Below are 25,867 nucleotides of genomic sequence, written 5' to 3' on the forward strand. Positions count from 1 at the left end.
ACCTTTATTGAAGTATTCTGGAGGAGTATTCAGTCTCTTGTTTGACAATCAAGGTGGGGAGAGCTTTGGTCGCTTGCCGCTGTATGTCTTTAACAGCTTTTTAAAGCCAGCTTCTTTCAGGTCCGCGATTGTGAAAACATGTCTGCCCACATGATAGGTAGTAAGAATTCAATATCTGGTTTTGTGGATAGCGGCAGTACTTTCATGTTGGTAGGAGGTACGTTGGTCGGCTAAGTAAGTATTTGCCCTGATTACATGCAGTATATATATGATTGATTGTGGGCAAGAATATCAAAGGGGCAACATTCGGAGGATCCTCAGATGCGTGATGTGAAATACCCCATCGATGAGGATGAGGATGAAAATGCCACAAAATGTTTAAGACCCAATAGTTAGGCGGCTGAGGCTGCTGTAAAATCTCACCGTCGAATCATAATCCTAACTCTACATACACACGTAGAATATGGATCTTTTTCTGTGACCGTCTTCTAGTCTAGACCAATGGTGGAAAGTAAATACTCGGAGAAAGTGTCCAACAGAAATGCTCGTGGCTCATCACAACTTTCTTCTGTCTCACTCAAGATTCACTACTGAAGTGTCATATTTCACTTTCATGGGGTTTCTAGGGTTCTGTTTATATTTAGACAGTGTGATTCTTGTGCACATACCATTCATGATAGTTCCACCGAGTTGTTAACAGCAAGATACTCCTGTTACGCCACCCGAAACTCGAAAGCAAAGTCTACGCTGCAATACGCAATTGTAGAGGTGACAAAAGAAGCACAATCAAGCAGACGCTTTCGCCTTCTTGGCCTTCTTCGTCTTCTTGGCGGTCTCTTCTGGGGCGGCGACCGGAGTGACAGTTGTCTCAACCAGAGAAGTCTTTGACTTCTTGGTCTTGAGCTTCTTCTCGGGAATGTTGGCAACAGACTCAGGGACAGATACTTCGGTGATCTCAGCAGTCTCAATTGTCTTTGTCTTCTTGACCTTTTTGGATTTGGGCTCCGTGGGCTCTTCGACGGCGAGAACGGCAGGCTCCTCAACAACAGCCTCAGTGGCCTTGACCACCTTGACCTTCTTTCCTTTCTTGGGCTTCTCAGTTGCCTCAGAAATTAAGGCATCGATTGACTCGGCAACGTCTTCCTTCTTTGGTGGGACGGTAACTGCTCGACTCTCTTCTTTACTGGTGGTTGAGGGGATGGGTGCAGCATTGCCAGCTTGGATCGCCTTAGCCTTCTTGCCCTTCTTTGATGACTTGGTCGTCTCTTCAATAACAGGTGCAGCCTCAATGGCCTTAGTCTCGCTCTCTCCGTTCGTCAGATCTTCAGGTGCCTTGGGCTTTGCGACACCAGTAGCAGTTTTAAGCGTTGGGGCCTGGAACTCGTAACCGATCTCCTTCAGCTTCTGAGATCTCTTTTCCCGCTTCTCCGTCTCCTTCTCAACTTTCAAGTTCCAGGTCTCCTCCGACTTTCCCTGCTCAAGGTTTCGGCCTTGCATCTTGTTCCATGGAACCTTCTTGAATCGCTTATTGGCTCCCTTGAACCAATCTTCATTGACTTGCTCATCTGGGATGAGCTTGACCTTGAGAATGTGACCAAACATCAAGTAATTGTCCATAGTACGAGCTACGATATCTGCGACAACAGCAGACTCGAACTTGATCCAGCCGTAGTGCTTTCCAGCACCGGTCTTCTTGTTGCGGGACATACGGAGCTGAAGAATCTTGCCAAATTGACCAAAATATGCTCTCATTTCGTTCTCGTAGAATCCATGGGGAATGCGACCAAGGTAGATCACGCCAGGCTTGTCGGATGCATCGGACTCTCTAATCTTCGCTAACCTCTTCTCCTCTTTCTTGCTGAGCTGCTTGCGAATGGGAACTTCTGTGCCCTCGGGGAGTCCGTCGTTGACCTCCTCGTCATCTCCATCGCTCTCGAAACCTTTGAGCATGGCCTTGGTCTGATCATCGGGCTCCGAGTCCGAGTCTCCATCCATATCTTTGTCCTCATCCTCAAGACCAGAGTCCAACTCCTCATCAGCGACGATCTCAGGCTCCACAGGCTTGTCGACCTTCACTTTGCTTGCAGTCTTCTTCGAGGACACTGCCGTGGCTTTTGTAGACTTAGCAGTAACGGCCTTCTTTGCGACCGTGGTGGTAGTTGGAGCTTTAACCTCGGAGTTGTCTTTAGGGGTCTTGGTCTTCTTCACTTTTTCAGGCGCAGCATCCTCGGTGGCTGATGAAATTGTTAGCAGTTGCATTCATTTCTAACTAGACAAGTAATATGTACCTTTGCGCTTCTTCGCTGGCGCCTCACTGGGAGTTGCGACTGCATTCTTAACCTTCTTCACTTTCTCAGCCTCGACCTCAGGAACTGAAGCTTTTCATAGATTAGCGCGGGATAGACTCTGGAACATGATTAATTACCCTTGCGCTTCTTTGATTGCATATCCTTTGCCATTGTGCGGGGTCGTTCAATGGTGCAAATGGTTATGTTGAAGTGGTCAAGGTGGAAACTTTTTTCGAGAGGAAATAAATTCGGAATGGTACTGCCGCCCAAGGCGGTGAGTCCACTGAGCTTGTGATTGTAGCGCCATTCTTACCAACCTCTAGCCTCTTCCCTTCCCTTCAACACAATTTCTGAAGCCAAACAATTGGAAACCCCAATTTCGCTCGACTTGTTTGTGTCTTTACACTTATGCTTACGGTCATATCAACAAAAGGAGACATCCTATCTATGATGTTTGCTAGGCTGACATCCAAAAAGCTGTCCTTCCAATACAGGCTGCTGTGTTGACCATAGGCCATATAGGCCTTTAGAACCTCTATCAAGTAGGTCTTCGAAGTACTCCGCCGCTTCTTGTTATTCTCCAGCCGCGACTTTACCAAGTGAAGTCGTGTAAGCAGAACATGATATTTATTCCGTTCTATTGACATCACTTTCTCGCGTTCTCGCCGCCAACTGGTACTTCAATCAAGGATTTCGCAGTTGACAGATGAGTATATGAGATCATTCTCACATCTCTGATTTACTTGTTCATTTTTATTACTGCATACCTTTCCCAATCTGCCCTCTCGTCAAATCCAACACCAGCGTTGAACTTGATTGGACAAGACAGTCTGAGCAAAAGAGTTCAACCTAGACATCGATGATCCTAACCTCTCTGTCACAACTGTTCTTAAAGAAGGTGGTGAGCTTCCCAATTGGCCAGTTCCTCAGCTTTCCGCTAACATCTACAGATAATACCGGATTAGATATAATGTCAAGCGCTTGTCATTGCTCCTCGCAATACCAAACCCGCTGGTTCGTCCATTAACAACGTCAGACAACTGGCTCAATAATCAGATTTACTGTTCGTTTGGTGTGACTAAGCTCACTTGAATCAGTGATGAAGGCAACGGGAAAGATGAGCACAAGCACTCGATCGTATGGACCTGCTTTTCTCTCATGCTGAGATTCTAGGTGCCCAAAGCTTCTCGCAACACCAGTCATGCAACCCGCAGTTCGTGCCATCGCCACCATTTTGGACGGTGGCCATCTTCCCTGCAGCCGATGGTATTGTGGGCAAAGTCTTCATGACTCAACCCAGCATATCGTTCCTGAATGCATTGGGTGGAAGATTCATGGCGTCGACACTTCTGCTCCAAATCAGCACATTCGGATCTGTCCAGTCGGCACACCAACATTCTGCTATCATGTTTGTGGCAATTCTTCGGGGCATACACGACAAAATGCCGACTCCGGCATTAATCAAGGGCAATGCTCTTTCGCACAGGCTTTTTGCGCCAGGAAGGCTGAAGGCCGCGGAAGAAGAGTCTTATATTCAATTCTGGACTCTAAGGTGAAAGATGATATCGGTGGGCAGTGTCATGAGCGTGTAGATATCGCTGGGTACAGGAATCCAAAAAATTAAAGATCAACAAGCTTAGAAAGACCCGTGGAATTGACATAGACACAGCTGAAGAAATGGACAATGTGAGGTAAATGACTTTCAAGAAGACGATATCATCTCCAGATAGTAGCCAGGTTTCTTGTCAAACTGCATTTGTCTTGCAGAGTATTTTGGCTTCTTCCAACAGGACATGACTCATGAACCGACACGTGCCGTAAATGTTGTGAATGCTTCCAGACGTTGTGCCGTTTCTTTTGGCCTGCGGGCTTGTTGACCCTATGGTAAAGTCTTTCAAGTCAACGATCTTTGTATTACGACAGTGACCTGCCTAATGTACAGAAAAGCCGCACTTGACGTTGGTGACCGATAGTCGCTTAATACGGAGCTAACGTTCGTGGTTTCCTAGAAAGATGCAGACGCTCAGCTGGAACACAAGAATAGAATGACTCCGCAAACTAGCAAGCATGGCATCCAACGGCAACCCATCACACTCTCAGATTTGGGACGATTCATCTCTAGTGGATTCGTGGAATGAGGCTCTTGATGAGTATAAGGTGAGAATATGCGAACCAAGCCACGGCCAGAACTGATCGCAAGCAGAAATACCACAGTATGAAGGCTCGAGGTGAGAGTGCCGAGCAAGTTTTGAAGGAGGCTAGAAATTCGAGCAAGAGGTTGTCAGTCCAGCCAGAAGGGACCAGACTTGACAAATAACTAACTAATCCAGGGACGAGGACGTGCATTATGAAGCAGGTTGTTTAAAGAACCATCCCGCTCAAGATCATCATGCCAAGAAGGAGGCATCCGAAGAAACAGCTGATCTTGACATCACTTCCCACGAAGACCACGTTCCGGTATGGGTTTTCGAACCAGAAATAGTCAAAGATATGGAATGTCGAAACTTCGAAGACCCAGTACTAAGTCTTGTATGTCTTTAGGTTGTGGAACGACCAGAGCACTCAAACAGATCGCCAGCCCTACCCCAGCATTTAGTCGGTCAAGGTGAGACAAACATCCGGCTCAGCCTCTCCTCCGGACCGTGGGATTTGCTAATTCCAGTCGTTTAATGCAGTTCACGATGAGGACCTCAAGAATCTGCTTATGTCTTGGTACTACGCGGGATATTACACTGGACTCCACGAAGGGAAGCAAACAGCAAAGGGAGACAAGCTTGCCAAGCATGAATCATAGGTGGTGGATCCTTCAGGCATGGACTGAGTTTCTGTGACAGTGACAGTTTAGCCATCCGATCGTGGCAGAGCTAAGCAAGCAAGCCTGAATGTCGGGTCCGAGCGACGCTTTGTATCTGGCAGGTGTCAAAGGACATGGGATAGGCTGGACAGTGGTGTAGAAGAAACAAAAGCGTGACTCTGGGACGAGAGATGCCTCGTTTCAGGACGAAGACGACAGTCGCTAGGCGTTCAGCCTGATGTTTGACCTCTTCCCGAGCCTTCTCCGCTTGACACCGGATGAGGTATCTATGATTGATAGCTTGACAGCTTTCACAAGCGAATTTTACATCCATTTTGGATCAAGACCAACGGCCACAACATTATTGCGCGCCGACTGTGTAAAGGAATCGCCGCCAATGTTGACCAGTTCGCTTGGCTGTTTGGTCGATTCTAGCGGCTGCGCATAGCACGTCTCTTGCCCTCTGCTTCTTCTTCCTCTTCTTCTGCTGCTGCACCCGCCCCACGCTCTCCTACTCCTGGATGCCAACGCTTGGGAGGATGAGATGGCAGTCGAGAAAAATCTGATCTCCAGGAACACTCTAACCTTATCACGTCGAAATCCACCTTATTAACCTTGATCTGAAGTTCCGAGACATTGGCGTGCTCGGTTACCCTGGTCGCCAGCGGCTCCGAGACGCTTCTGCAACGAAGTTTAAAACACTCCGCGTCCGAGGGTCTGCCCCCTCGACGACGCCTCCGTCGCCTCCTCCCCACTGCGCAATCCGTGCCCACGCTGGCCCCTCTCGCCCCTCCCATCATCCAGCACTTCAGATAATTTTGTCTCGGGTCACACATCAGATCCGTCCCAAGCACAATGCTGCCCGTTTGGATGGCACCACGTCCGTCCGGACGAGGTGCGCTCCGGCCTGTTTCGCGCCAGGATCTCCTGCAGCGGCCACCCACGAGGATTGCGAGCCGTCCTTGGGTCCAATTTCATGCTCGATTTAATGCCCTTCCTCCCCAGCATCTCTATGCTTTCTTCCTGCTCTTATTCATTCGACTTTGCCGTGAACACACTCTTTCACTCAGTTCTTATTTCCTCTTCCAGCTTTTCTATCATCTCACGAGCAGGCCCTCGCCATCTGGCTAATAGTATATCCTGTCACTTTCGATCACTTCTTCGGCCACGACAAACCAACTTTGATAGTTCAAGCTCTTCCGCAGTGCGGCTTCATCTTTTGCAATACTTCTACTATTTACGACGCCTAGACAAATTCATCATCTAATATATTCATCATGAGATTCTCCGCTATCACCGCACTATGCGCCGCGCCTTTGGCGTTGGCTGGATCACTCCAAGCAGACTTGGTTGCACGAGGGGCACTCGACTCAGAGCTGGTCGTCCGAACACAACACGAAGCACCCAAGGCTGAGGGCGAAGGTGCTCAAAAGGGTGGCAACCAGGTCGTCAACCACGGTTCCTCGAACGCACAAGTGACCGAGGTCATCATTATCTGGATCAACGCTGGAAACAACGCCCAAACCCAGACGGTCACAACCACCATGCCCCCTCCTGCTGGAGCACCAGCACCTATGGCAACACATTTGGTAAGAAGACGAATCGCCTTGGGGAAAGCCAGCAACTAATTTTCGAATAGGTCACTGTTGGTGGAGCAGGTGGACTTGTCTTCTCACCGGATCAAATCAAGGCCAACATTGGAGATATGGTTATCTTCGAGTTCCACTCGCAAAACCACACAGCAACACAGTCAGCTTTCACCACCCCTTGTGATCCTCTCGCCGGTGGAATGGACACTGGTTTCATGCCCAATCCCAACAACACCATCAGCCCAGCTCCTCAAGTGGCTATGCAAGTCACTGTTGACACTCCACTCTGTAAGTTTTCCGAGTTTACCAACAGTCGAACGCGAGGAAGCTAACATTAAACCAGGGTTTTACTGCCGTCAAGCCAACCATTGCGGAAAGGGAATGACCTTCTCCATCAACCCCACGGCAAACAAGACCCAAGCTATGTTCCAACAGATGGCCGTCGCCCAGAAGGGTACTGGAGCACCCGCTGTCATTGTGGGAGGACAACCAGCTGCGACTGCTGCTCCACCAGCTGCTTCTCCTCCACCCCCAGCTGCCGCCGCACCACCCGCGGCAAATGCCCCAACTATGGTCGGAGGAACTGGTCAAATGGCCAACGGTGCATGCGCTTGCTCTTGCCTCTGCGGCGCTGCTGCCTTCCCCAACGCTGCCATTCAAGGTGTCGGTGCATTTGGCGGTATTGCAGGTTAGTCCAACTTTAATAGAATTCCCTCGACCTTTCATGGCTAACGGAAAGAACCAGGTGCCATGCCAATGTCCGCACTCGAGGCATAGATTTAGCAATTTTCACTCCAAGGTGGTGTCTTCACGGAGCGATCCGTAGAAGAAGTGACGAAGCGGTTTCCAGCGTCGCCGTTGAGAGGCTTGACGCGGAGTTTCACGTGGAGATATATATGACAGGCTCGTATGCGAGGATTGCGCTTTAATAGTCCGATGAATGGATATACCTTTATTGCATTCCGCTCGGCGTTCATATCAACGATTTCTATTTTTCCCTTCTTTGTTCTTCTATTTGGGTGGTTCAAACTTATAGACATATCCAAACTTATTCTTCAATGTTTACATGTATATGAACATTTTCCGCATCTGCTTGCTTGCTTGCTTGACTTTCAAAGTGATTTCCCGCCTTGACTCGCCCCAAGCAAGCTTGCTATTTTCAGTCTCTTGTCTCTACCCAGTTCCAGATCCACTTCAAGCGCATGAACTCTGCCACATGACACATCTGATCCTCATCCCAAACGACAGCCCAGCATCCGTATTTGGACCATGTCCCGACCCGCTACAAGTGTCAAGGGTGTCACGGCCGAGCACAAACCCGCAAGCATTGCCTGCAAATTTCCTTGGAGGGAACCCGAGCACCGGAGATGCAAGGCAATGCTAGCCACCCGTGCGCTTCCGATGTATTTCCTCATGTAGGAGATCTTAGTAGAATTTCTATGATACCAAGCCTTACATGTAGTCCCACCCCTTGAGTGGGCTGTTCCTGGAATGGGATCTACTTCCAATTGGAGGCATTGCAAAAGCAGAAGGAGAAGCTAGCTGCCGGGGAAAAAGAGGCAATCCATTCAGGAATGTGATTAAATTTTTAATAAGGGCAGGTTCAACAACTTTCAAGTCCAAATTTGTCGGCGGCTCACACAATCTTCAGAATTGGCAAAAGCAATAGTGTATGCTTCGGGAAGAGGCCAATGGTTTGAAAGTCCCAAGAAGCCACACTTGTTGCCACACGAAAATTGAAATCAAATTGTTTGGGGATTACTTGGACACCTGTATGGGTTTTTCACAGGTGACTATCTCTTATCCATTGGAGCACTGGATATTACCGAGCATACTGCTGTATTTCAGCAGAACCCTCCTCTTGCGAGGCAACTAGCAAGTAGTGATATGGTGGCTTGTCTCTATCCATTTTACCTATGCTTGTTATACAACCAGCAGTGTAGCAGATTCACATATTTGGAGAATAAACAGTTCGTTCTTGGAAGATCCCACGTAAAAACATTCAATGAGACCTACAGTTCATGTAACGAATCCTCATTGCGGCTACACGGTTTGAGAATGATATTCTAGTCAACAACTAGGTCAGCCCCGGGCAGAACTTAGTAACCATTCACTGGCGTTCTCACTCCCACGAGACATCGCCTCTGTTCCCCCAACAACTAATTGTACTACTGCAAATTTCTCGCGAGTGAGGTCCTGTCATCGAATCACGGGATTTCAAATGGATTTCGGTATCGACATCATGGCCGTCTCCATCCTCGTCTCTACAAGTCCACCACAGACGCCCGTCTTCATGATAACCGTCAAGATATTCTACGTTTGAATATCTCTGATCTGCGCAATCTTCCCAACAGGCTTGAACCTGCTTGACGGCGTCTGTGAGTGTGGTAAAGAGACCAATGATACGCTGATCCTTGGCTCTGAAGCTCTCGAACGACACTTCCTTGACAACGTAGACCCGTACTGGGGTTGTGAGGGTACTGTCCGTGGCTTCGGCCGCTGTTGAACTTAATGCTGAAACTATAGACTTTTGTTGTACTTCCACAACCTCGCCTACACTGTCATCCAGGGCTTCTGAGGTATTTCGGATCGAGGGTTCAGTTGACTCGAGATATCTTTTCTGTCTTTTGGCCACAGGATTAGGATACACGCATCCACTATCCTTGCTCCTTCTCTTGGATAATACTGGTACATATTTGGATGTGGTTGCTTCACTACCCATATCTACTGGCCCCGTTGTTACGCAGTTACCGCTCGCGGATTCTCTTTCAGGCCCAACGTCGCCTGGACGTGCCGTCTGGATATCCCCATTACTCTTGGAATCTTCCGCTGAAGCTTCCTGGCCCGGACAGAACGTCCGGAGACACTGTTCAGTTACATCTGGCTGATTCCCAATATCAATTGTCTCATCCAAGATACGACGTGCTGCAACCGAAATATCCCAGTTAGGTCCTACGATCTGCAGCAAAGTCTGATCGACCTCCCTCTCCTTGGGTGGTCTCTCCTGTGTAAGAACGAGACTTTCTTCACCGAGCGTACGTAGGTGATCTTGGGTGAAACTGCGAGCCTCGCGAAACGAAAGGAAACTGCCCAGTATCTCTGAGCCCTCGCTACTTTCTCGGTCTGATGTAGGTTTCTTGATGACTTGGAATATACAGTTCAGTTCTTCGAGATCTTGGTTGCCATGTTGTTTGTCGCGCTTCGATAATTTCTGATACCCACCCCATGATATGTCCGTAGTCTTAGGGCGCCCACTTAGCGACCGTCGATGCTCTGGGATAGTTGGTCTTGGAATTGTCAATTGTGGGTATTTGCCCCGTTTGGTAATCAAAGGTTCGACTGGATGTTCTCCATGTTTTCTGCTCCGCTTGCGGGATTTGGTGTTCGTAGACCACATTGATGATAGTTGATGCGTGACGCAGGTTAAAAGCAGATAATTGAATGTTTGTTTATCGGTAAAGTTTATGTATGTAGTGGCGGAAGACTGTCACACTTTTGGCAAACATCTGGTAACAGATATCTGCACTAGTGACAGGTCTTCAGAGGAAGGAGCGGTGGTCTCCTCCAATAAGACACACTCCGTGATTCTGGACTTGCACTTAGGTACTTATCAATCAACCATGTAAGCTTCTTCTACCTGGTAAGGCAATGTTCTCGGGATCGGGTTACTTCTCTCTAAACCGAAGGTGGTTCCATGATAGAATATCTCCTAGTCCTCTCCCATTGACAAGCCACTTGCGCCAGATCACTGTTGTGAAGGAATTGCATCAAGCTTATATGAGCAGTAATTGCTCTGGCATACATCTTTGGAGTTTTCTGAACGCATGCATACGCATGAAAAGGACATGCTTTCACTCACGGTCCCGTCGAAGAACTCCTGCCGAGCCGAGTCCTGGTGACTTGACGACCATCTCTCAATTGGGCACAGCTCAAAATTTGGTAATCACCCACATTTGAGAGATTTGGGACAGATACGTGCATTTTGCAAATAAAGCCACATTACCTCTCGTCACAACACTACGTCCAAATTGACTTTCACTCTCGGGGAGGACCAGCTAGGCGTGTGCGTATCACTCTCCCTTGCGCCCTTCCAGACCCGAAACCCCACCAACAACCCAACCCCACCTGTCAAAAGCTCCCCGAGCTCCCCCATTCTCACCCCAAATATGTCACTGTGTCTGCTCTTTCGTCAAAATCTCAGAAGCACCTATAAATTCACTTCATTAAAAAGAAGTCCACTTCGTTCTATAACTCAAATCCGAACAATGGCCTCCTCTGCTTCTGATAAGTTCGAATGGCTGGTCATCATGCCAGATCAACCAGGCAAGTTGGCTAAGCGCATGGAGGTTAGACCGTATGTTTACCTTTTTTCAAGGTTCTAGAGAGCCCCTTTATGAGCCTTTGGTAGAGAACGGGGCTGACTTGTGTGTTTAGTGCTCATTTTGAGGGATTGAAAGAGGGTCTTGAGAGTGGCTTCTGGAAGATGGGTGGTGAGTCCATTTGTCCCCTTCCCAACCATAAATTAGAGACTTAATGGCCGGAAGACAAATGTGTGGATGGTTTCTGACAGGTAGTAGGAGCTCTATTGGAAGAAGTTCCTAAAGAGGGTGACGGACTGAAGATTCAGGGTAGCGCAATGGTGGCACTTGCTTCGTCGAAGGAAGAGGTCATCGAAAAGTTGAAGGCGGATACTTATGCTAAAAATGAAGTTTGGGATTTCAGCAAGGTATGCTCTTGTGTTTCGTGAAAAGAAGAAAATATTGACCATAATTGTAGATTCAGATTTACCCATTCAAGTGTGCTTTCAGACATCCATAGTACGGCGATTCTGGCACAGTTTAGACCACACGCCAGATGGTAAATCAGTAAGGCCCTGTTAGTGCCATTTTAAACTGATCATCAACGTTTCATTACAATTCAATCTCATTAAGTCATGCCAGCAAATGCGAGCGGACAACGCAAGCTCCATTGAGGAGTCCATTCAAAGCCAATGATCTCTCTTTACACTCCAGGCCATTGCAACAAAAGTGCCAGCAGAAAATAGAACCCCTCCAGTGAACAGTTCTTTCAAGAACATGATTGGTCTGCAAAATGCCTAGAATAGAGTCTTTGACAGTTATAAGTCATTTTCCTAATTAACATTCAAGGCACTACAGGCAGCGCCGTGGCACTGGGTTACTATTTTAAAGTTCCGAGTACAGGAATAATCCTTTCCCTCCAACTCGAACACAAATTGAAGAAAAATATCCTCCAAGGTGCTCACAGGAGGTGGGCAGGCTCTGCTATTGATGATAGCGTGAGAGCAGAGCCATTCTTACTGCTGAAGTGCTGAACGACTTTGCAGAAACAAGGGATTAGTTCACATTGCGACTGCCGTAGTCATAGAAGCGTAACGAAGGAAGTCATTGGTTTCTGATGAGTTGATGAGATGATTCGTGGAGGATCACTGGTCTTATATGGACTTTGCGATATATTGCTAGCATAAATTTGAGAAGGCTCTTGAAGTGAACAAAGGAGGTAGCAGAATATGATCGCTTAGCCTTGTGGGGATGGCTCTAAATCCAGTTGGCGTCTCGTACATAACCAACAACCAAGCATGGTAAGCATGGATTCAACTAGAGATCAAACTGGCTTTTAACCTTCATCAGGCTAGAATCCACCGAGATGTCTTCAATTAGAATGGGTCATTGGCTGGTCAAAGGCAAGAGTCTGTTGGTGCGAGAGAGTCAAGTCACTGCCGCAAGTATACTGAGGCGTTCAAAATATGTTTTCAGAGTATGAACGCACCAAGAGCTGCTTCTGAACCGAATTCCAGTGGGAAGTGAGTGGTGTGGCGGGAGGGAGGGTCTTCGCAAAGCAAAATCCCGTGCCAACGAATTGATGGGACGCAGTCAAAAAAGCGCTTGTGGATTGGGATTTGCAGACGACTCTTTATCAAGTCTAACTTCTGGAACAAGGTCAGGCTATGAGGAAAAATTGCTGGTAGGAAATGGACGGCATTGGAGGAACTGGACGATGCAGTTTCCGCATAGGCCTCTCGACCGTTCGCCCTTGCTGTTCATTCGTAGCGCTGCCGGACCACATAACCGAAAGTCGAGAAGGCGGAAGCGTCTTGGTGAAGACACACCAGCCAGAATCCTGCATCAATGCAGCGCAGAAACCAAAGCTAAACGACTTTCACACGTTCACACCACCAAAATTGACATCCAAGGTTCAGGAATCCTCAAGAGCTTGCTTTATCTATGAAAGCCTACCCGACCAGCCAAATGTTGCACCGAGAGAAAAACCGTGGCAATGCATTTCAAGAAACAAGAAAGATTAGAGAACCGCTCTAGTCGAAAAGACCGAAACCCATATCCTCGTCTGACTCCTCCTTGGCTGCAAAACACGTCAGTATGGGCGTCCAGATGATCCAAGACCGGGAGAAATATCGTACCCTCTTCCTTTTCTTCCTCCTTGGTCTCCTCAGCAGCGGCAGGTCCTCCTGCGGCACCACCAGCAGCTGGGGCAGCAGCCGCTCCACCACCGGATCCGACGTTCAACAGAAGGTCCTTAACATCCTTTCCCTCAAGAGCCTGTAATTCCAAAATATCAGCACCTGTATCCCACATTCTGGAGCCATTGTAAATCCATTCGTACCTTGGCGAAGAGAGAAGTCCAGATTGGCTCAACATCGTCGATCTTAGCAGCCTTGATGAGGGTCTGTAGCTTGTCGGCCTATGAAACAGTATCAATAACCTTTCTACTTGCAATGATTTCCAGCCTGCGAGCTTTGGGAGGGAATTGGGTCCATACAGTGATATCGACACCGTCATCGGCGAGGACCAACGCGGCGTATGAGACAGCGAGCTCGGCGTTCGACATTTTGAAGTTCTATAAAGTTGAGAATGATAATTAGTAAATGCGCCTCTGGCATAATAGTCCCCATCTTATGCGACTCACCGACAGCGGGTTGGGTTGTCGGATGTGTTTGTTCGTCGTTGAATGACTTTGAAGAAATTCTTGAGGTTGATTTTGCAGTGTGTGCTTAGAGTGGGCTGGAGTTTGCCATTCATTGGTTGTTTAGCGAAACGCTAGTATCTGTGCCTTGTGGCCTGACAGGAAAAGCGGCGTCAAGTGTCCCCCTCCAGGAACAGCTCGTGATATAGCTGTAGGCTTATAAGTCCTTTATATCAGACACCAAATGAACAAAGAGAGATTGTACAGATTTATATACATCTATGACATTACTTTAGAGAGTCCCAGAGGAAACCATTCATCCTAGCTGAGACAATCAAGATGGTTCTTGGGAAGAGCTTCAATTCATCGCTGCTTTATGCTCTCTTCCTGAGCATGGATAAGCCTTAGCGGGGCGCTGATTGTCACCTTCCCCCGCCCTGGATGCGGGCAGATGTCATATGGATATCTCGAACACAGTGCAGAAGCAATCTACAGACTCAACACATACCACCCTCTCAAATAGAACAATTGGCGACTGACCCAGTTCAACTTGCGACATAGTTTTCTAATTTTCATCGTCAAAAATTCGGCCTCATTGTCTGGCACGATGGCGGATACACCGACGATACCCCTCCCTCTGGATCCTAGGGAAAAGCCCATTCTCGATTCTTTGATGAAAGTTCGAGATGAGTTGACCATCCTGAAGCAAGATAGATCCACATACGTCAAGTCTTCAGACGTTTTGGCCTTCTACGATAGAGTGGTGGAGCAAGTCAAGATTCTCAATGAGATTCGCGCAGATAAGCCCCAAGAGGACAATAGAGGCATGTAAAATCTCCGGCGCATTCGCTCCAGGGCTAATGATTGACCGCTTAGTTGACCGGGTGTTGGACGGATGTTTTCAGTTGCTATCCCTCTTCTTCATGACAATTGGGCGAAACAACGAAGCTCCAGCAGCCTACGCCCTGACCTCAACAATAAAACGATTACTGGCACACTTGAGGGAGGTAGACCTGTACTCGGAGAAGGATCTTACCCACTGTTCGCATACTCTGGAGAGGCTACGGAAGATTGTTAAGGATGCCGAAGGGGGATATTCGCCATATTTCATTACCCTGCTCTCAAATCGTGTTGAGCTGTGTCAGGCGACACTTACAGATCTTCAAAACAGACTCGACAGGCTTGGGGGAGACCTTCTTTCGATTCACGAAAAGCTCATCTCTATCCTCCGCTCTATTTCCCTGGCAAACACAAAGACCAAGGTACATCGAACTTTCATTACTATGCTTACCGGATATCGGATGTGGCGTCGGCTAATACTTCCGAATTTAGTTCTCAACAACAGAAGTCGAGAAACTGCAAGCTCAACTGAAGGAAATCGATGCTATGCGAGTTGATGGTAAATTTGTCACTGCAAGTGGAGAAGTACCGATCGGAAATGAAGAGACCTGTGAATTGTTGAATAAGTGCTTACTCTGGTCGGAAATTGTTCTGCAACGGTAATATCTGCGAGAGCTGTTTCTCCGATTACAGCTGACAACTTTTAGGAAAGGAAAAATGGTAGAAAGCTTCAACGAACCGTACCAAACTCTGATCGATATCCGGAACAAGCTCGAGAAGTTGTCACTCACACAAGCCTGGTCTTTGCGAGAGACTGATTTGTACGACTATCAACGCCAGTTGGACAAGATTGACGAGAGCCGCATTGATGGAAATTTCGTCGATGCGGATGGTGTATTTGCCGAACTTTACGTGCAAAGAGTACGTTTTGTTGGATGTTTACGGAGCTTCGCTAACATTGTCAGACGCTTCTCTACCTCATCAGGCGAAGTTATGCTTACATTTACTACCTGATGGTCTCCTCAGAGCCAGTCTCTGAAGCTCTCCTACCAGTTTACAACCAACTGCAGACGCTGAGAAGATGTCTTATTGAAGTGAAAAACTCGGGAGGAGTCAGCTCACCACGAGAGTTGTATCCTTACAGCATGAAGGTGACATCCCAGTGATCCTGAAGTTGAATATTACTGATGCCATCAAGCTCAATTCGATTGACAACATGAGAGTGGATGGAAAGTTTCTAGTCGGCAAAGATATTCCAGAAGGCCAAGGAAGTGTGAACGACTTACTGGCAGAGTGCTTTGAATTGAGTTACGAACTTCGGGTTGCAGCCGAGACTGAAGGTGAAGATTGAGCGACGATAATCAGTCACGGCGTTTGGGGAACGGAGGCGCTATGGTACTTGCTCTCTGGGTTGCTATTGATTAGCAAGCTGTAACATATAGCAGCGGAACTGGTAATTGGCTATCTGAGGTCTGGATGTTACCATATGGGTGGTGTGGACAAGGATCTGGGGGTGTAAGAAAGGCAATTTTGCAGCCACAGTTACTTAATGCGATAATGCGACTGAAACTAAGCAACCCTTTTTATATGTCGAAGGTTTCAAAAAGAACGTAACAATTCGAAAGTTGTGGGATTCAAGGCAGTTGAAATGCTGAAAGCAAGAGCTCCGCTGTGAGAAGCTAGCCTCTTTACACGAAATCGGGCCGCCGCGTCCACAAGCGCGTCCCACTGGCCCCAGCCTTCCTCCTTCCTCAAACATTATCGAGCTCAACTCTGCCTTCTACATCCATCAAACCGACCACCACGAAGATGTTCAGTATGCTCCCTTCACATCCAAAAACATATGTTCAATCGAACCATTACACGCCACACAAACCATCACCACTTTCCTCTTCGCCACTGCGCAACACCACTCCATCTCCTCTCTCTTCACGCGATATAAATGTCCAGTCTGCACGCGCGCAACAGCAACAAGACGCAATAATGTCATCTCCCAGCAAGAATTCGGTGTCACCTCCTCCATCGCACTTCAACTTCAGCAATACAAACCTCATCTTCACCACACCTCCCGTACATACCCAGAAGAACAAAACCACCAATGCGAACTCAAGCTCATTGATTTCCCCCCCACCAAGTAAGAGAGAGAGCACGTACAGCAAGCGCACGACGAAACCCAATCCGTTGATGAGCGGACGTGGAAGTGGAGATGAGGGTAGGGAGACGAGGCGAAAATTGTTCTTGAAGCGGGTGAGGGAAGGGAGTGAGGACAAGAAGTGGGCGGCGAGAGGCGGCGATGAGGAGATTTTGAGGTGTCTTTGGGTGGCGGAGGAGAGGAGGAGGGTGGAGAGGCAGAGGAGAGAAGCGATGGGAATTGAGGTGCCCATGGAGGAGGAGGGTGATGTTGAAGAGGAGAGGCTGATGAGTTTAGGTGAGTTTGGTGAAGCGTCAAACATTTTGCGATAGCATGAGGCTAATTTGACACAGATGAGGTCATGGCTGAAGAGGTCGCTATGAGTGAAGAGCAGGAGTTGGAGGCTATGCTGGGCAGCATGGGCCCTGAGGAGAGTGCCTTCAATTATGGCTCGACAAATTCGAATCCGCTGGGTGTGCTCTTCGAGGACATGGATACAGTCAACCGAACTTCAGCACCTGCCGACCAGCAATCAATTTATGGGAGCGACGATGACGAGTACGATCAATTGTTCATGGATGTGATTGAGCAAGAGAGTAGGACGTCGAGTCAACAACAGCCACCTGATTACGTCCAAGACGATGACATGATGGATATGAGTTAGACTCCGTTTTTTATTGTTTGGGTTTCATATTCTGTACATCTTGAGCGTAGGCGTTAGGGGACTTTTTGGTTCACCAACGGATGGGCAGGCAATGGTGTCAGGTGTTTGTGACGTCCTGGATTACCTGTATCACATTGTTCAGATTCGGGTCACAGATAGATTTTTAAGGGCTTTTTGGTAGTAAGGCTTCTTCATTGTGTCGGACAGCCTTCTTCAGGAGCTCCAAATGCTTCCTGTGCTGCTGCCATATCGCCCACCAAGTCTGGAGGTGGAGAGCCAGCTGCTTGCATCTACAAGATGTTAGTTAAGGTTAAAAAAATGAAAGATTGGGGGCAGCAAACCTTTTGCATCCTCTCCACGATATACTCTCGATCCTTCGAATTATCATCCGTATATGTCTTCGTCTCGAATCTCTTCACAATCTCGCTAACGTAGACCTGCTGCTCCTTGTACCTCTTCATATCCGCCGCATCTACCTTTCCGTCATTCTCCTTCATCCATGCTGGGAACTTGTCATCTAGCTCCTTCATTGGCTCATACAGAATCTCCTTATTTGTCAACTGCTCCATCATACCCAGCAGCATCTTCGAGAACTCTTCTTCGCCGCCCTCACCATCCAGCCCTCCAGACTCCATGGCTTTCATCATTTGGGCGAGGATATCATCTGTACCGTCTGATGCGGCGGCAGCCGTAGCTTGATCTCCGCTGTTCTGCATGCGCTCCATAGTCTTCTTAATCGTTTCTTGAAAAGATTCATCGCTTGGTCCTGCTTTGGCGGGCGCTGCTTTAGACGAGCTTGATGTTTCTTTCGTAGCTGTAACTGTAGATGGGGATGAGGACGAGACTACTGCAGTGGCAGTTGCGTCGAGCGCTGCTACACCACCGAGTTCCTTGAGCATTTGCTCGAGTTGTGATTGCATGTCTGGAGAAGTCTCTAGCTCGCCCATCAGCTCTGCCATCCCGGCTTGCAGTTGTCGCGCGAAGTCTTCATCTGAGATTCCATCTGCGATTGGGTCGGTGGCTGTGGGTGCTTTGGTGGGCTTGCTTGCTGAGGGGGGTGGTTCGGGTTTGGAAGGTGTAAATTCGTCGAGCATGTCTGCAAATACTATCAGCCAAGTATCGGTCTAGAGGGAGAAGATTGAAGACAGTACCATCTAAGTCATCCAAATCATCCTCATCCGGGTCTGGGACTTCTTCTGTGGATGCGACATCTTTCTGTGAAGGTGTTGCTGTCGTTGGTGCGGGGTCTTTCGATGCTAAGGCTGGCACAGTTCCTGCTTCTTTCTGGATAACCTTGCTTGAGGTCTCTGCGAGACCTTCAAGATCCCCTGGTTTGGTCTCCATGGTATTATAGTGCTGTCTATGCGCGCGGGCAGTTCTTTGTTCAACCCTTGAGAATAGCTTGTGATTGAGACAGGGCCAGATGTTTGTGCGGATAGAGCCGCTTAGTATGGATTGCAAGCTGACTTGGACTGTGTTTGTTCTCAAGTGGGAGACTCTTGAAAGAAAATGGGAAATTGGCAAATTGAAAATGGAAAAAATAGAGGATCAGACTTATAAAGCAAATATTGAGAGGTGAAGTCGTGGGGTGCCGTGAATCACTGTTGAGACCGAGGCATTCAACAAGCACCCTGGCTCATGCCCGCACCCGCCAACCCCCCAAACTTAGGTAGGTACGTTCCAAACTCAGGGACCCTCGCTTCTCCAATCAGGCGCATCTTTGGCGATTACAGAGTAAAATCTAGAACCGCCACGAAGGAGGAAGGCACCTTCTCTCTTTCTCAGCCTCATCCACTCGACGACCGATCCAGATACTTCGGTCTCCAACTTCCACAAACTTTTGTGTTGAATCAAGATTAAAACCTTCACATCCGAAGTCTCAACTAAACTTTCACGAGTTTGAGTTCGGATTCACTATCTGCTACTCGGACAGACAAAAAGATATCTCAGCCTCATCTTGTTTCCGCGAAAACGACAACCTCGAAAATCACACAACAACTGCAGAACCTTCAACCATGGCGCTGTGCCAGAACAGACTCCAAGAGGAGAGAAAGCAATGGAGAAGAGATCACCCCTTTGGTTTCTATGCGAAGCCTCAGCGCAACGCCGCCGGTGTTCTTGATCTAAAGGTTTGGGAGTGTGGTATACCCGGCAAGGAGAAGACGATGTGGGAAGGTGGTTTGTTCAAGCTCAGTGTGACCTTCCCTGATGGTAAGCTTCTTCCCTGCGTTGTGTACTCAGAAAAAGAAGAGAAGACTAATATACAAGACAGAATATCCAACGAAGCCTCCAAAGTGTATACTTGACCCCACCACCTTACCTTCTAAATTCACGGTACTAACAAAACTTAGGCAAATTCGTTCCTCCCCTCTTCCACCCCAACGTCTACCCATCCGGCACAGTTTGCTTATCCATCCTGAACGAAGAGGAAGGCTGGAAGCCGGCTATTACCATCAAGCAGATCTTGCTCGGTGTCCAGGACCTTCTGAACGACCCCAACCCCGAGTCACCAGCTCAAGCCGACGCCTATAATTTATTCAAGAAAGACCGCGCAGGCTATGATGCTAAGATCAAGAAGATTGTGAGGGACCACCCCGCGCCTTGAAGAAACAAAGTGCGGAAATGAACGTCTCATGGGGCAGAAGAACTGGTCCGTCTCTTCGCGGAATTGAAGTGAGTGCATCGTACGGGTGGAACAATGAAACGCGGGCGGGATTGCGAGCATGGCGTTGGGCGGTGTTTGCAAGGGGTTCGACTTTCAGACTTGAGATATTGAGGCTTTAGGCTGCTTGCTGCTGGAAAGAGCTGCAGTCGATTGCAGAGTTACACACGCGACACCACAATAAGGCACCGGCTTCTTTTTACGGCATGGATTTTCTCCCCAGACGGTTTGCGATATGGGATTAGATGAGCTATGACAATGAATATGGGATTACGAGATTGTGGTTTGTCATTGTTATCGTTGTTTCGTCGCTATCTGTTGGAGCTAAAGCCAGGCCATGTGTTGATGTGCTGGTTGTGTGACTGACTCCTGTTTCTTTCCCCTCCATCCCACGTCGCTGCAACGGAGTGTTTTGACCTTGAGCCGTCGCTTACAGTTCACAACCCGCACCTGGTTGTTTGCTCCCTAGACCCCCATTTCGTGAGGTGCCGCAAAGGGGGCAAATAGAAACGCAGAAAGCAAAGCCTTCCAGAAAGTTGGGGCACCCATCTGACCTTGCCTCGTCTGCCAGTGAAAGTATTCGTGGTTGGGATGACACTGAGTTTGCTAGCCAAGCCTCGGGAGTGGATGACCTGTGCCCGCCCGCATTCGCCCTGCAGTGGGCTCCATTGTCCCACCATGAATTGCCCCTGCCCTGCCCTGCCCTGCCCACCATGCCCTTGCCATTGCCTTATCAGACGTCAAACCATGCGACAGGCTGCCGAACATCGGCGTTAAATTTCACCCCACCACTATCAATAAATTTCGAGGGAGGGGAGTCATAATCCCATTGCTTGTATCGGGATTCGGGACAGACTACTTATACAACTGTGACCAATACAATTTCTCCGCATATAATCATACTCACTCTGGTCTTCTTCAACCTTACATTGCTTTCGATCTTCCAACAGTCAATCAATTGCTACTGAATTGGATTGTGACCCCAGTCTCCCCCACCGCCTCATCAACACTCCACCAAAATGTGTGGAATCGTGGGCTGCCACCATGTTCCCGATGCGAAGGCATTCAAGCCGACGGCATTGAAGATGGTAAAGCAATGCCGCCATCGCGGTCCAGATTGGTCGGGCAGTTTTGTGGCCAACAACACCAGTGAGTCAATTCGAAGACAGAGTGGCTGTTTTGGCCGTCACAGAGTACTTGACTGACTGACTTTCCAGTCCTTGCTCATGAGCGTCTAAGTGTTGTGGGTGTTGACAGTGGAGCGCAACCTCTTACCAACCAGGACGAGACCATTGCCCTCGCTGTCAATGGTGAGATCTACAACCACAGAGTCATTCGGAAAACCTTGACGACCCCATACCACTTCAAGACTCACTCCGATTGCGAGGTCATAATACCCTTGGTACGTGAACATACACACTTCTAGATGTTAGATTATATGCTGATATACTGCCAGTATATGGAGTTTGGTCTCGATGCGCCCAAGCATCTCGACGGCATGTTCTCTTTCGTCCTCTACGATAAGGCACAAAACCGCACAATCGCTGCGCGTGATCCCATTGGAGTTACAAGTCTGTATCAGGGATGGTCGAGCAAGATGCCAGGCGCAGTTTTCTTCGCTTCCGAGCTGAAGTGTCTACATACCGTTTGCGACAAGATCATCTCGTTCCCTCCAGGACACATCTATGACTCGAAAACCGACAAAACGACCAGGTATTTCCAGCCTTCGTGGTGGGATGGTGCCAAGGTTCCTTCTACACCACTCGACCTGAAGCTGCTTCGCGAGACGTTTGAGAAGGCTGTCCGAAAGCGGTTGATGGCTGAAGTTCCTTATGGTGTCCTGCTGTCGGGAGGTCTCGATTCGAGTTTGGTTGCTTCTATTGCACAGCGGGAAACTCTTCGATTGAAGGCCATTGCTCTGAAACAGATGGAGACTGCCAACGGAAACGGCGAGACTATAGGAGACGAGGACAAGGGTGAAGGTCTGGTTGGTATTGACGATCATGACAAGCTCTCTACCGTCACATACCTGCCACAACTCAACTCTTTCTCAATTGGTCTTCCTAACGCCCCAGATAGCAAGGCAGCGAAGGAGGTCGCCAAATTTCTCGGAACCAAGCACCATGATATGACTTTCACTATCGAGGAGGGCTTGAACGCCCTCACAGATGTTATCTATCACTTGGAAACTTTCGACGTGACAACTATCCGTGCTTCTACTCCTATGTTCTTGCTCTCGAGAAAGATCAAGGCAATGGGTGTAAAGATGGTGATGAGTGGTGAGGGAAGTGACGAGATCTTTGGTGGATACTTGTACTTCCATGCCGCGCCTGACAAGAGTGCTTTCCACCAGGAGTGCGTTCGCAGAGTCAAGAACTTGCATTTGTCTGATTGTTTGAGAGCCAACAAGTCAACTATGGCATGGGGTCTTGAGGCTCGTGTTCCTTTCTTGGATAAGGAGGTTAGATATCCAGCAAATGTCGTTCTGGTGGATATGTACTGACATACAAATAGTTTTTGGAAGTTGCTATGAACATCGACCCTGAGGAGAAGTTGATCACGAAGGACAGGATCGAGAAATACATCATTCGCAAGGCCTTCGATACAACTGATGAGCCTGGAGCTCAACCATACCTACCAGAAAACATTCTGTGGAGGCAAAAGGAGCAATTCAGTGATGGTGTTGGTTACGGGTGGATTGATGCTCTGAAGGATACCGCCGAGGCCACGATTACTGATGAGATGATGAAGAACCCAAAGCCAGAATGGGGCAGTGATATCCCAGATACTAAGGAAGCGTACGTACCGAGTATATACCTTGTTTATGATCGCTGACAAAGATTAGTTACTGGTACCGAACGATGTTCGATGAGCATTTCCCGCCATACTGCGCAGATACTGTCATGCGATGGACTCCTACATGGTCAGATCAGACTGATCCTAGTGGAAGGTAAGGAGAATATGTGACCCTCCTGAAAGATCGATGCTAATAAATGAACCAGAGCAATTGCCATCCACAACCAGAAGTACGAGACCACAAAGTAAGCATCTCTTGCTGGACCTTGGTCTTCAGAACCTGATAATATCTGTCAAATTCCTTGCGCCGTTGATCATTTTGGGAGTTCCAGGTACCTCTGGCATCATTCTCGGGTTCCTTCTTTCAATCTGGATGGCGTTGCAGTTGCATGAAACTAGGTAGATTGATACGAGTTGTTTGTAGTAGATAGAGTAACGGTATCTGGAATAGAAGTCTGACTGCCAACGTGCTGGACGCATGAATGTTCCAATCGATGATCCATGACAAGTCGACCTTTGCATATCGAGAAAGTCGTGTTTCCAAGCCCCCTTTTCGTCAGGTGCTCCATCGCAGGCCCATTGAAAGTTCGGCCCAATCAGCACCCCACGTTTTGTCTCATCATCGGGTGGAATCGTGCGCGCATAATTTCCGCCGTCAACAACTTCAAAGTTCTTCTCCCAACCGCTAACATCTCCAACTCCATTCCTCCAACATCAATCGCACTTCCCCCAATCCATCAATCTCTCTCACTACCATCAAAATGTCTGTTCCAGCTTTCTCCGATATTGCCAAGTCGTCAAACGACGTAAGTGTACCTCCGGGAGCTCCAGAAAGCTCCATCTCGAATTTGATACCGAAAACACAAATTGACCATCTGCAGTTGCTCTCCAAGGACTTCTATCACCTTACCGCCACTACCTTTGAGCTGAAGAGCTCCACTCCATCGAATGTCGGCTTCAAAGTGACTGGAAAGTCCACACACGAGGGATCGAACAGCGGGCTCGTACGAGAAGCCCCTTGAAGCAGATGATGGAGGACCACACTGACTGGTACTACAGCTTGAGGCCAAGTACGCAGACAAGCCATCCGGTATATTTTTCAAGCGATTTGTGGTCTATTCCGGATACCCCCACCGATTCAATCCCATCGGTTTTCTGGTAGACATGTGTCCAAGAGGACAAACGCTAATGTTTTTCTATCGTCGCACAGGCTTAACGCTCACCCAGACATGGAACACTGTCAATGCTCTTGACACCAAGATTGAGCTCAACGACGTGATCGCCAAGGGTCTCAAGGCTGAGCTCTTAGGCTCTTTCCTCCCTGCCACCCAGAACAAGGGCGCAAAGTTCAACTTGCACTTCAAGCAAGCAAACTTCCACGGCCGCGCATTCTTCGACCTTCTCAAGGGCCCAACCGCCAATGTCGATGCTGTGATCGGTCAGGACGGCTTCTTGGCTGGTGCTTCTGCTGGTTACGATGTCCAGAAGGCTGCCATCACCAGCTACTCTGCTGCTGTCGGATACGTTGCTCCTCAATACACCGCTTCCGTAACTGCTGCCAACAACTTGAGTGTCTTCTCTGCTGCCTACTACCACAAGGTCAACTCCCAAGTTGAGGCCGGTGCTAAGGCCACCTGGGACTCCAAGAGCGGAAACCAAGTCGGTCTTGAGGTTGCCAGCAAGTACCGATTGGATCCTGTCTCATTCGCCAAGGTAAGCACACCCAATTTACAAGCGCAATTGGGCATTGCTAAATATATAAAATAGGTCAAGATCAACGACCGTGGTATCGCCGCTGTCGCCTACAACGTCCTCCTCCGCCCTGGTGTGACCCTCGGTCTCGGAGCCTCCTTTGATACCCAAAAGCTCGACCAAGCCACCCACAAGATTGGTACCTCCTTCGTCTTCGACGCATAGATTATGCATAAAAGATAACTTAGGGATTGGGCCACACAGTACGATAGACGGAGACAAGACAGTTGTTTCAGCGGAGTTTGCATTGCATAATTTGCGCGAGACGGACGGCTTGTACGTGTACAAATGATCTGAGATATCCAACCACTTCTATTTCTTCTATGTGATATCCTCCTTTGCCACAAAGTTTGCCGGCAGTATGAAATCCGAGCTTTCATTCCCTCATTTCTCTTTCTTTCTCATATTCTCAAACAGCAGACTGGGCACCAACACCCCCAGACTGATGATTCCCCCCACGAAAAAGAAGTTTGCCAACATGCTCCTCGGCATCTCCCCCGCCGGAACCTGCCCATCCTCCATCCCCCTCCTCCTCTGCCACCTCCGACTATGGTTCTCCTGCGTGCGATAATGGCCGTCGCGATCAAAATGCGGCACGTCATGCGTCTCATCATGCCCCCAAGGCTTCTGGCCATGTCCCATGCCCGCTGCCCCGGCCGGCGACTCGGCATGCGAATCCTGTGCTGCCTTGCGCTTTGCGCTCTGTGCCCCCCATCCTCCTGAGCGGTAGAAACTTGGTGGCGGGCCCTGGAATTGCGTACGGCGTCTGCTTAGGCCGCTGGCGGGGCGCCCACCTGCTGGGCCTGAGGAGTGGTAAGAGCCATGGGGTCGGTGGTGTGAATTGCTGTCGGGTGAGTGCAGATTGAGTGAGCGATCGTATTCTTGTCTCTTTGCTGGCGTGCCGAGGGTGGCGTAGGCGTCAGAGATGGCGACAAAGCGAGAGGAGGCTTCAGGATCATTGGGGTTCCGATCTGGGTGGTGGGTTTTGGAGAGGGCGTAAAAAGATCTTTAATTTGTGTTAGATGAGATGTTTTGTTATTATGCCGACAGCGGAGCGTATGCACGTAATGTGATTCCAATTGAGCTGCCAGCTTCAATACTGAGAGGCGCAGTATAGTAGATTGCCAAATAAGACATAGAAAAGATCAAACGTACTTCTTTACCTCAGCTGGTGTAGCTCCTGGCGACACCTGTAAAGTCTCATAGTGATTTTGCTGACTACCGCTCCTCCTCACAGCAGTCGAATGAAAGGATCGTGAAGTTTGTACAAAGCGCGTGGCGCACGGGAAGGAAAACGAGCGGAGTGGCATTCCTCATCACGAATGAACTTTCCTGACCAAACGTGGAGAAATCTGTGGTTGCAGAATAGAGAAAAAGGAAAAGAAGAAGTGTTGAGCTGCTGTTGATCTTGA

General features: G+C 48.6%; 13 protein-coding genes across 13 annotated transcripts; 8 read left to right on the forward strand and 5 right to left on the reverse strand.

Annotated features, from left to right (window-relative positions):
- Positions 1-15: 15 nt before the first annotated feature.
- ONS95_003811 (uncharacterized protein) lies at positions 16-2,508 on the reverse strand. Its single transcript, XM_058497140.1, has 3 exons — positions 2,426-2,508; positions 2,289-2,378; positions 16-2,234 (listed from the first exon to the last, which is right to left on the reverse strand). The coding sequence occupies exons 1-3, from the start codon at positions 2,457-2,459 to the stop codon at positions 787-789; spliced, it is 1,572 nt and encodes a 523-aa protein (XP_058353083.1). The 5' UTR covers positions 2,460-2,508; the 3' UTR covers positions 16-786.
- A 1,847-nt stretch (positions 2,509-4,355) lies between these two features.
- Positions 4,356-5,082, forward strand: ONS95_003812 (uncharacterized protein; the record flags this gene model as incomplete). The annotated part of the gene is made up of 5 exons (XM_058497141.1): positions 4,356-4,445; positions 4,492-4,568; positions 4,619-4,745; positions 4,830-4,893; positions 4,964-5,082. The coding sequence occupies 5 exons, from the start codon at positions 4,356-4,358 to the stop codon at positions 5,080-5,082; spliced, it is 477 nt and encodes a 158-aa protein (XP_058353084.1).
- Positions 5,083-6,359: 1,277 nt separating this feature from the next.
- On the forward strand, positions 6,360-7,448 carry ONS95_003813 (uncharacterized protein; the record flags this gene model as incomplete). The annotated part of the gene is made up of 4 exons (XM_058497142.1): positions 6,360-6,671; positions 6,722-6,959; positions 7,015-7,359; positions 7,417-7,448. 4 exons carry the CDS (start codon positions 6,360-6,362, stop codon positions 7,446-7,448), a joined length of 927 nt encoding a protein of 308 aa, XP_058353085.1.
- Positions 7,449-8,447: 999 nt separating this feature from the next.
- ONS95_003814 (uncharacterized protein) lies at positions 8,448-10,622 on the reverse strand. The gene is made up of 2 exons (XM_058497143.1): positions 10,309-10,622; positions 8,448-10,258 (listed from the first exon to the last, which is right to left on the reverse strand). The coding sequence occupies exon 2, from the start codon at positions 10,066-10,068 to the stop codon at positions 8,794-8,796; it is 1,275 nt and encodes a 424-aa protein (XP_058353086.1). The 5' UTR covers positions 10,069-10,258; positions 10,309-10,622; the 3' UTR covers positions 8,448-8,793.
- Positions 10,623-10,936: 314 nt separating this feature from the next.
- ONS95_003815 (uncharacterized protein) lies at positions 10,937-11,489 on the forward strand (the record flags this gene model as incomplete). Its single annotated transcript, XM_058497144.1, has 4 exons — positions 10,937-11,025; positions 11,106-11,161; positions 11,249-11,397; positions 11,448-11,489. 4 exons carry the CDS (start codon positions 10,937-10,939, stop codon positions 11,487-11,489), a joined length of 336 nt encoding a protein of 111 aa, XP_058353087.1.
- Positions 11,490-12,882: 1,393 nt separating this feature from the next.
- Positions 12,883-13,671, reverse strand: ALTA12 (60S acidic ribosomal protein P1). Its single transcript, XM_058497145.1, has 5 exons — positions 13,614-13,671; positions 13,467-13,544; positions 13,311-13,388; positions 13,108-13,246; positions 12,883-13,049 (listed from the first exon to the last, which is right to left on the reverse strand). The coding sequence occupies exons 2-5, from the start codon at positions 13,533-13,535 to the stop codon at positions 13,003-13,005; spliced, it is 333 nt and encodes a 110-aa protein (XP_058353088.1). The 5' UTR covers positions 13,536-13,544; positions 13,614-13,671; the 3' UTR covers positions 12,883-13,002.
- A 546-nt stretch (positions 13,672-14,217) lies between these two features.
- Positions 14,218-15,801, forward strand: ONS95_003817 (uncharacterized protein; the record flags this gene model as incomplete). The annotated part of the gene is made up of 6 exons (XM_058497146.1): positions 14,218-14,434; positions 14,487-14,872; positions 14,943-15,109; positions 15,158-15,371; positions 15,416-15,601; positions 15,649-15,801. The coding sequence occupies 6 exons, from the start codon at positions 14,218-14,220 to the stop codon at positions 15,799-15,801; spliced, it is 1,323 nt and encodes a 440-aa protein (XP_058353089.1).
- Positions 15,802-16,433: 632 nt separating this feature from the next.
- ONS95_003818 (uncharacterized protein) lies at positions 16,434-17,245 on the forward strand (the record flags this gene model as incomplete). The annotated part of the gene is made up of 2 exons (XM_058497147.1): positions 16,434-16,878; positions 16,935-17,245. 2 exons carry the CDS (start codon positions 16,434-16,436, stop codon positions 17,243-17,245), a joined length of 756 nt encoding a protein of 251 aa, XP_058353090.1.
- Positions 17,246-17,427: 182 nt separating this feature from the next.
- PEX19 (Peroxisome chaperone and import receptor) lies at positions 17,428-18,887 on the reverse strand. The gene is made up of 3 exons (XM_058497148.1): positions 18,397-18,887; positions 17,587-18,341; positions 17,428-17,535 (listed from the first exon to the last, which is right to left on the reverse strand). Exons 1-3 carry the CDS (start codon positions 18,587-18,589, stop codon positions 17,437-17,439), a joined length of 1,047 nt encoding a protein of 348 aa, XP_058353091.1. The 5' UTR covers positions 18,590-18,887; the 3' UTR covers positions 17,428-17,436.
- Positions 18,888-19,260: 373 nt separating this feature from the next.
- On the forward strand, positions 19,261-19,850 carry UBC9 (E2 SUMO-conjugating protein ubc9; the record flags this gene model as incomplete). The annotated part of the gene is made up of 3 exons (XM_058497149.1): positions 19,261-19,456; positions 19,518-19,541; positions 19,597-19,850. 3 exons carry the CDS (start codon positions 19,261-19,263, stop codon positions 19,848-19,850), a joined length of 474 nt encoding a protein of 157 aa, XP_058353092.1.
- Positions 19,851-20,926: 1,076 nt separating this feature from the next.
- Positions 20,927-22,952, forward strand: ASN1 (asparagine synthetase; the record flags this gene model as incomplete). The annotated part of the gene is made up of 6 exons (XM_058497150.1): positions 20,927-21,056; positions 21,125-21,309; positions 21,364-22,368; positions 22,422-22,705; positions 22,753-22,857; positions 22,910-22,952. 6 exons carry the CDS (start codon positions 20,927-20,929, stop codon positions 22,950-22,952), a joined length of 1,752 nt encoding a protein of 583 aa, XP_058353093.1.
- Positions 22,953-23,464: 512 nt separating this feature from the next.
- On the forward strand, positions 23,465-24,620 carry POR1 (Mitochondrial porin; the record flags this gene model as incomplete). Its single annotated transcript, XM_058497151.1, has 4 exons — positions 23,465-23,509; positions 23,585-23,707; positions 23,763-24,416; positions 24,471-24,620. 4 exons carry the CDS (start codon positions 23,465-23,467, stop codon positions 24,618-24,620), a joined length of 972 nt encoding a protein of 323 aa, XP_058353094.1.
- A 219-nt stretch (positions 24,621-24,839) lies between these two features.
- Positions 24,840-25,846, reverse strand: ONS95_003823 (uncharacterized protein; the record flags this gene model as incomplete). The annotated part of the gene is made up of 2 exons (XM_058497152.1): positions 25,611-25,846; positions 24,840-25,461 (listed from the first exon to the last, which is right to left on the reverse strand). Exons 1-2 carry the CDS (start codon positions 25,763-25,765, stop codon positions 24,840-24,842), a joined length of 777 nt encoding a protein of 258 aa, XP_058353095.1. The 5' UTR covers positions 25,766-25,846.
- Between the last annotated feature and the right edge of the window lie 21 nt (positions 25,847-25,867).

The sequence above is a fragment of the Cadophora gregata genome (assembly GCF_030347475.1).
Source record: "Cadophora gregata isolate MNR1 chromosome Unknown scaffold_13, whole genome shotgun sequence".
In the NCBI taxonomy this organism is placed as follows: Eukaryota; Fungi; Ascomycota; class Leotiomycetes; order Helotiales; family Ploettnerulaceae; genus Cadophora; species Cadophora gregata.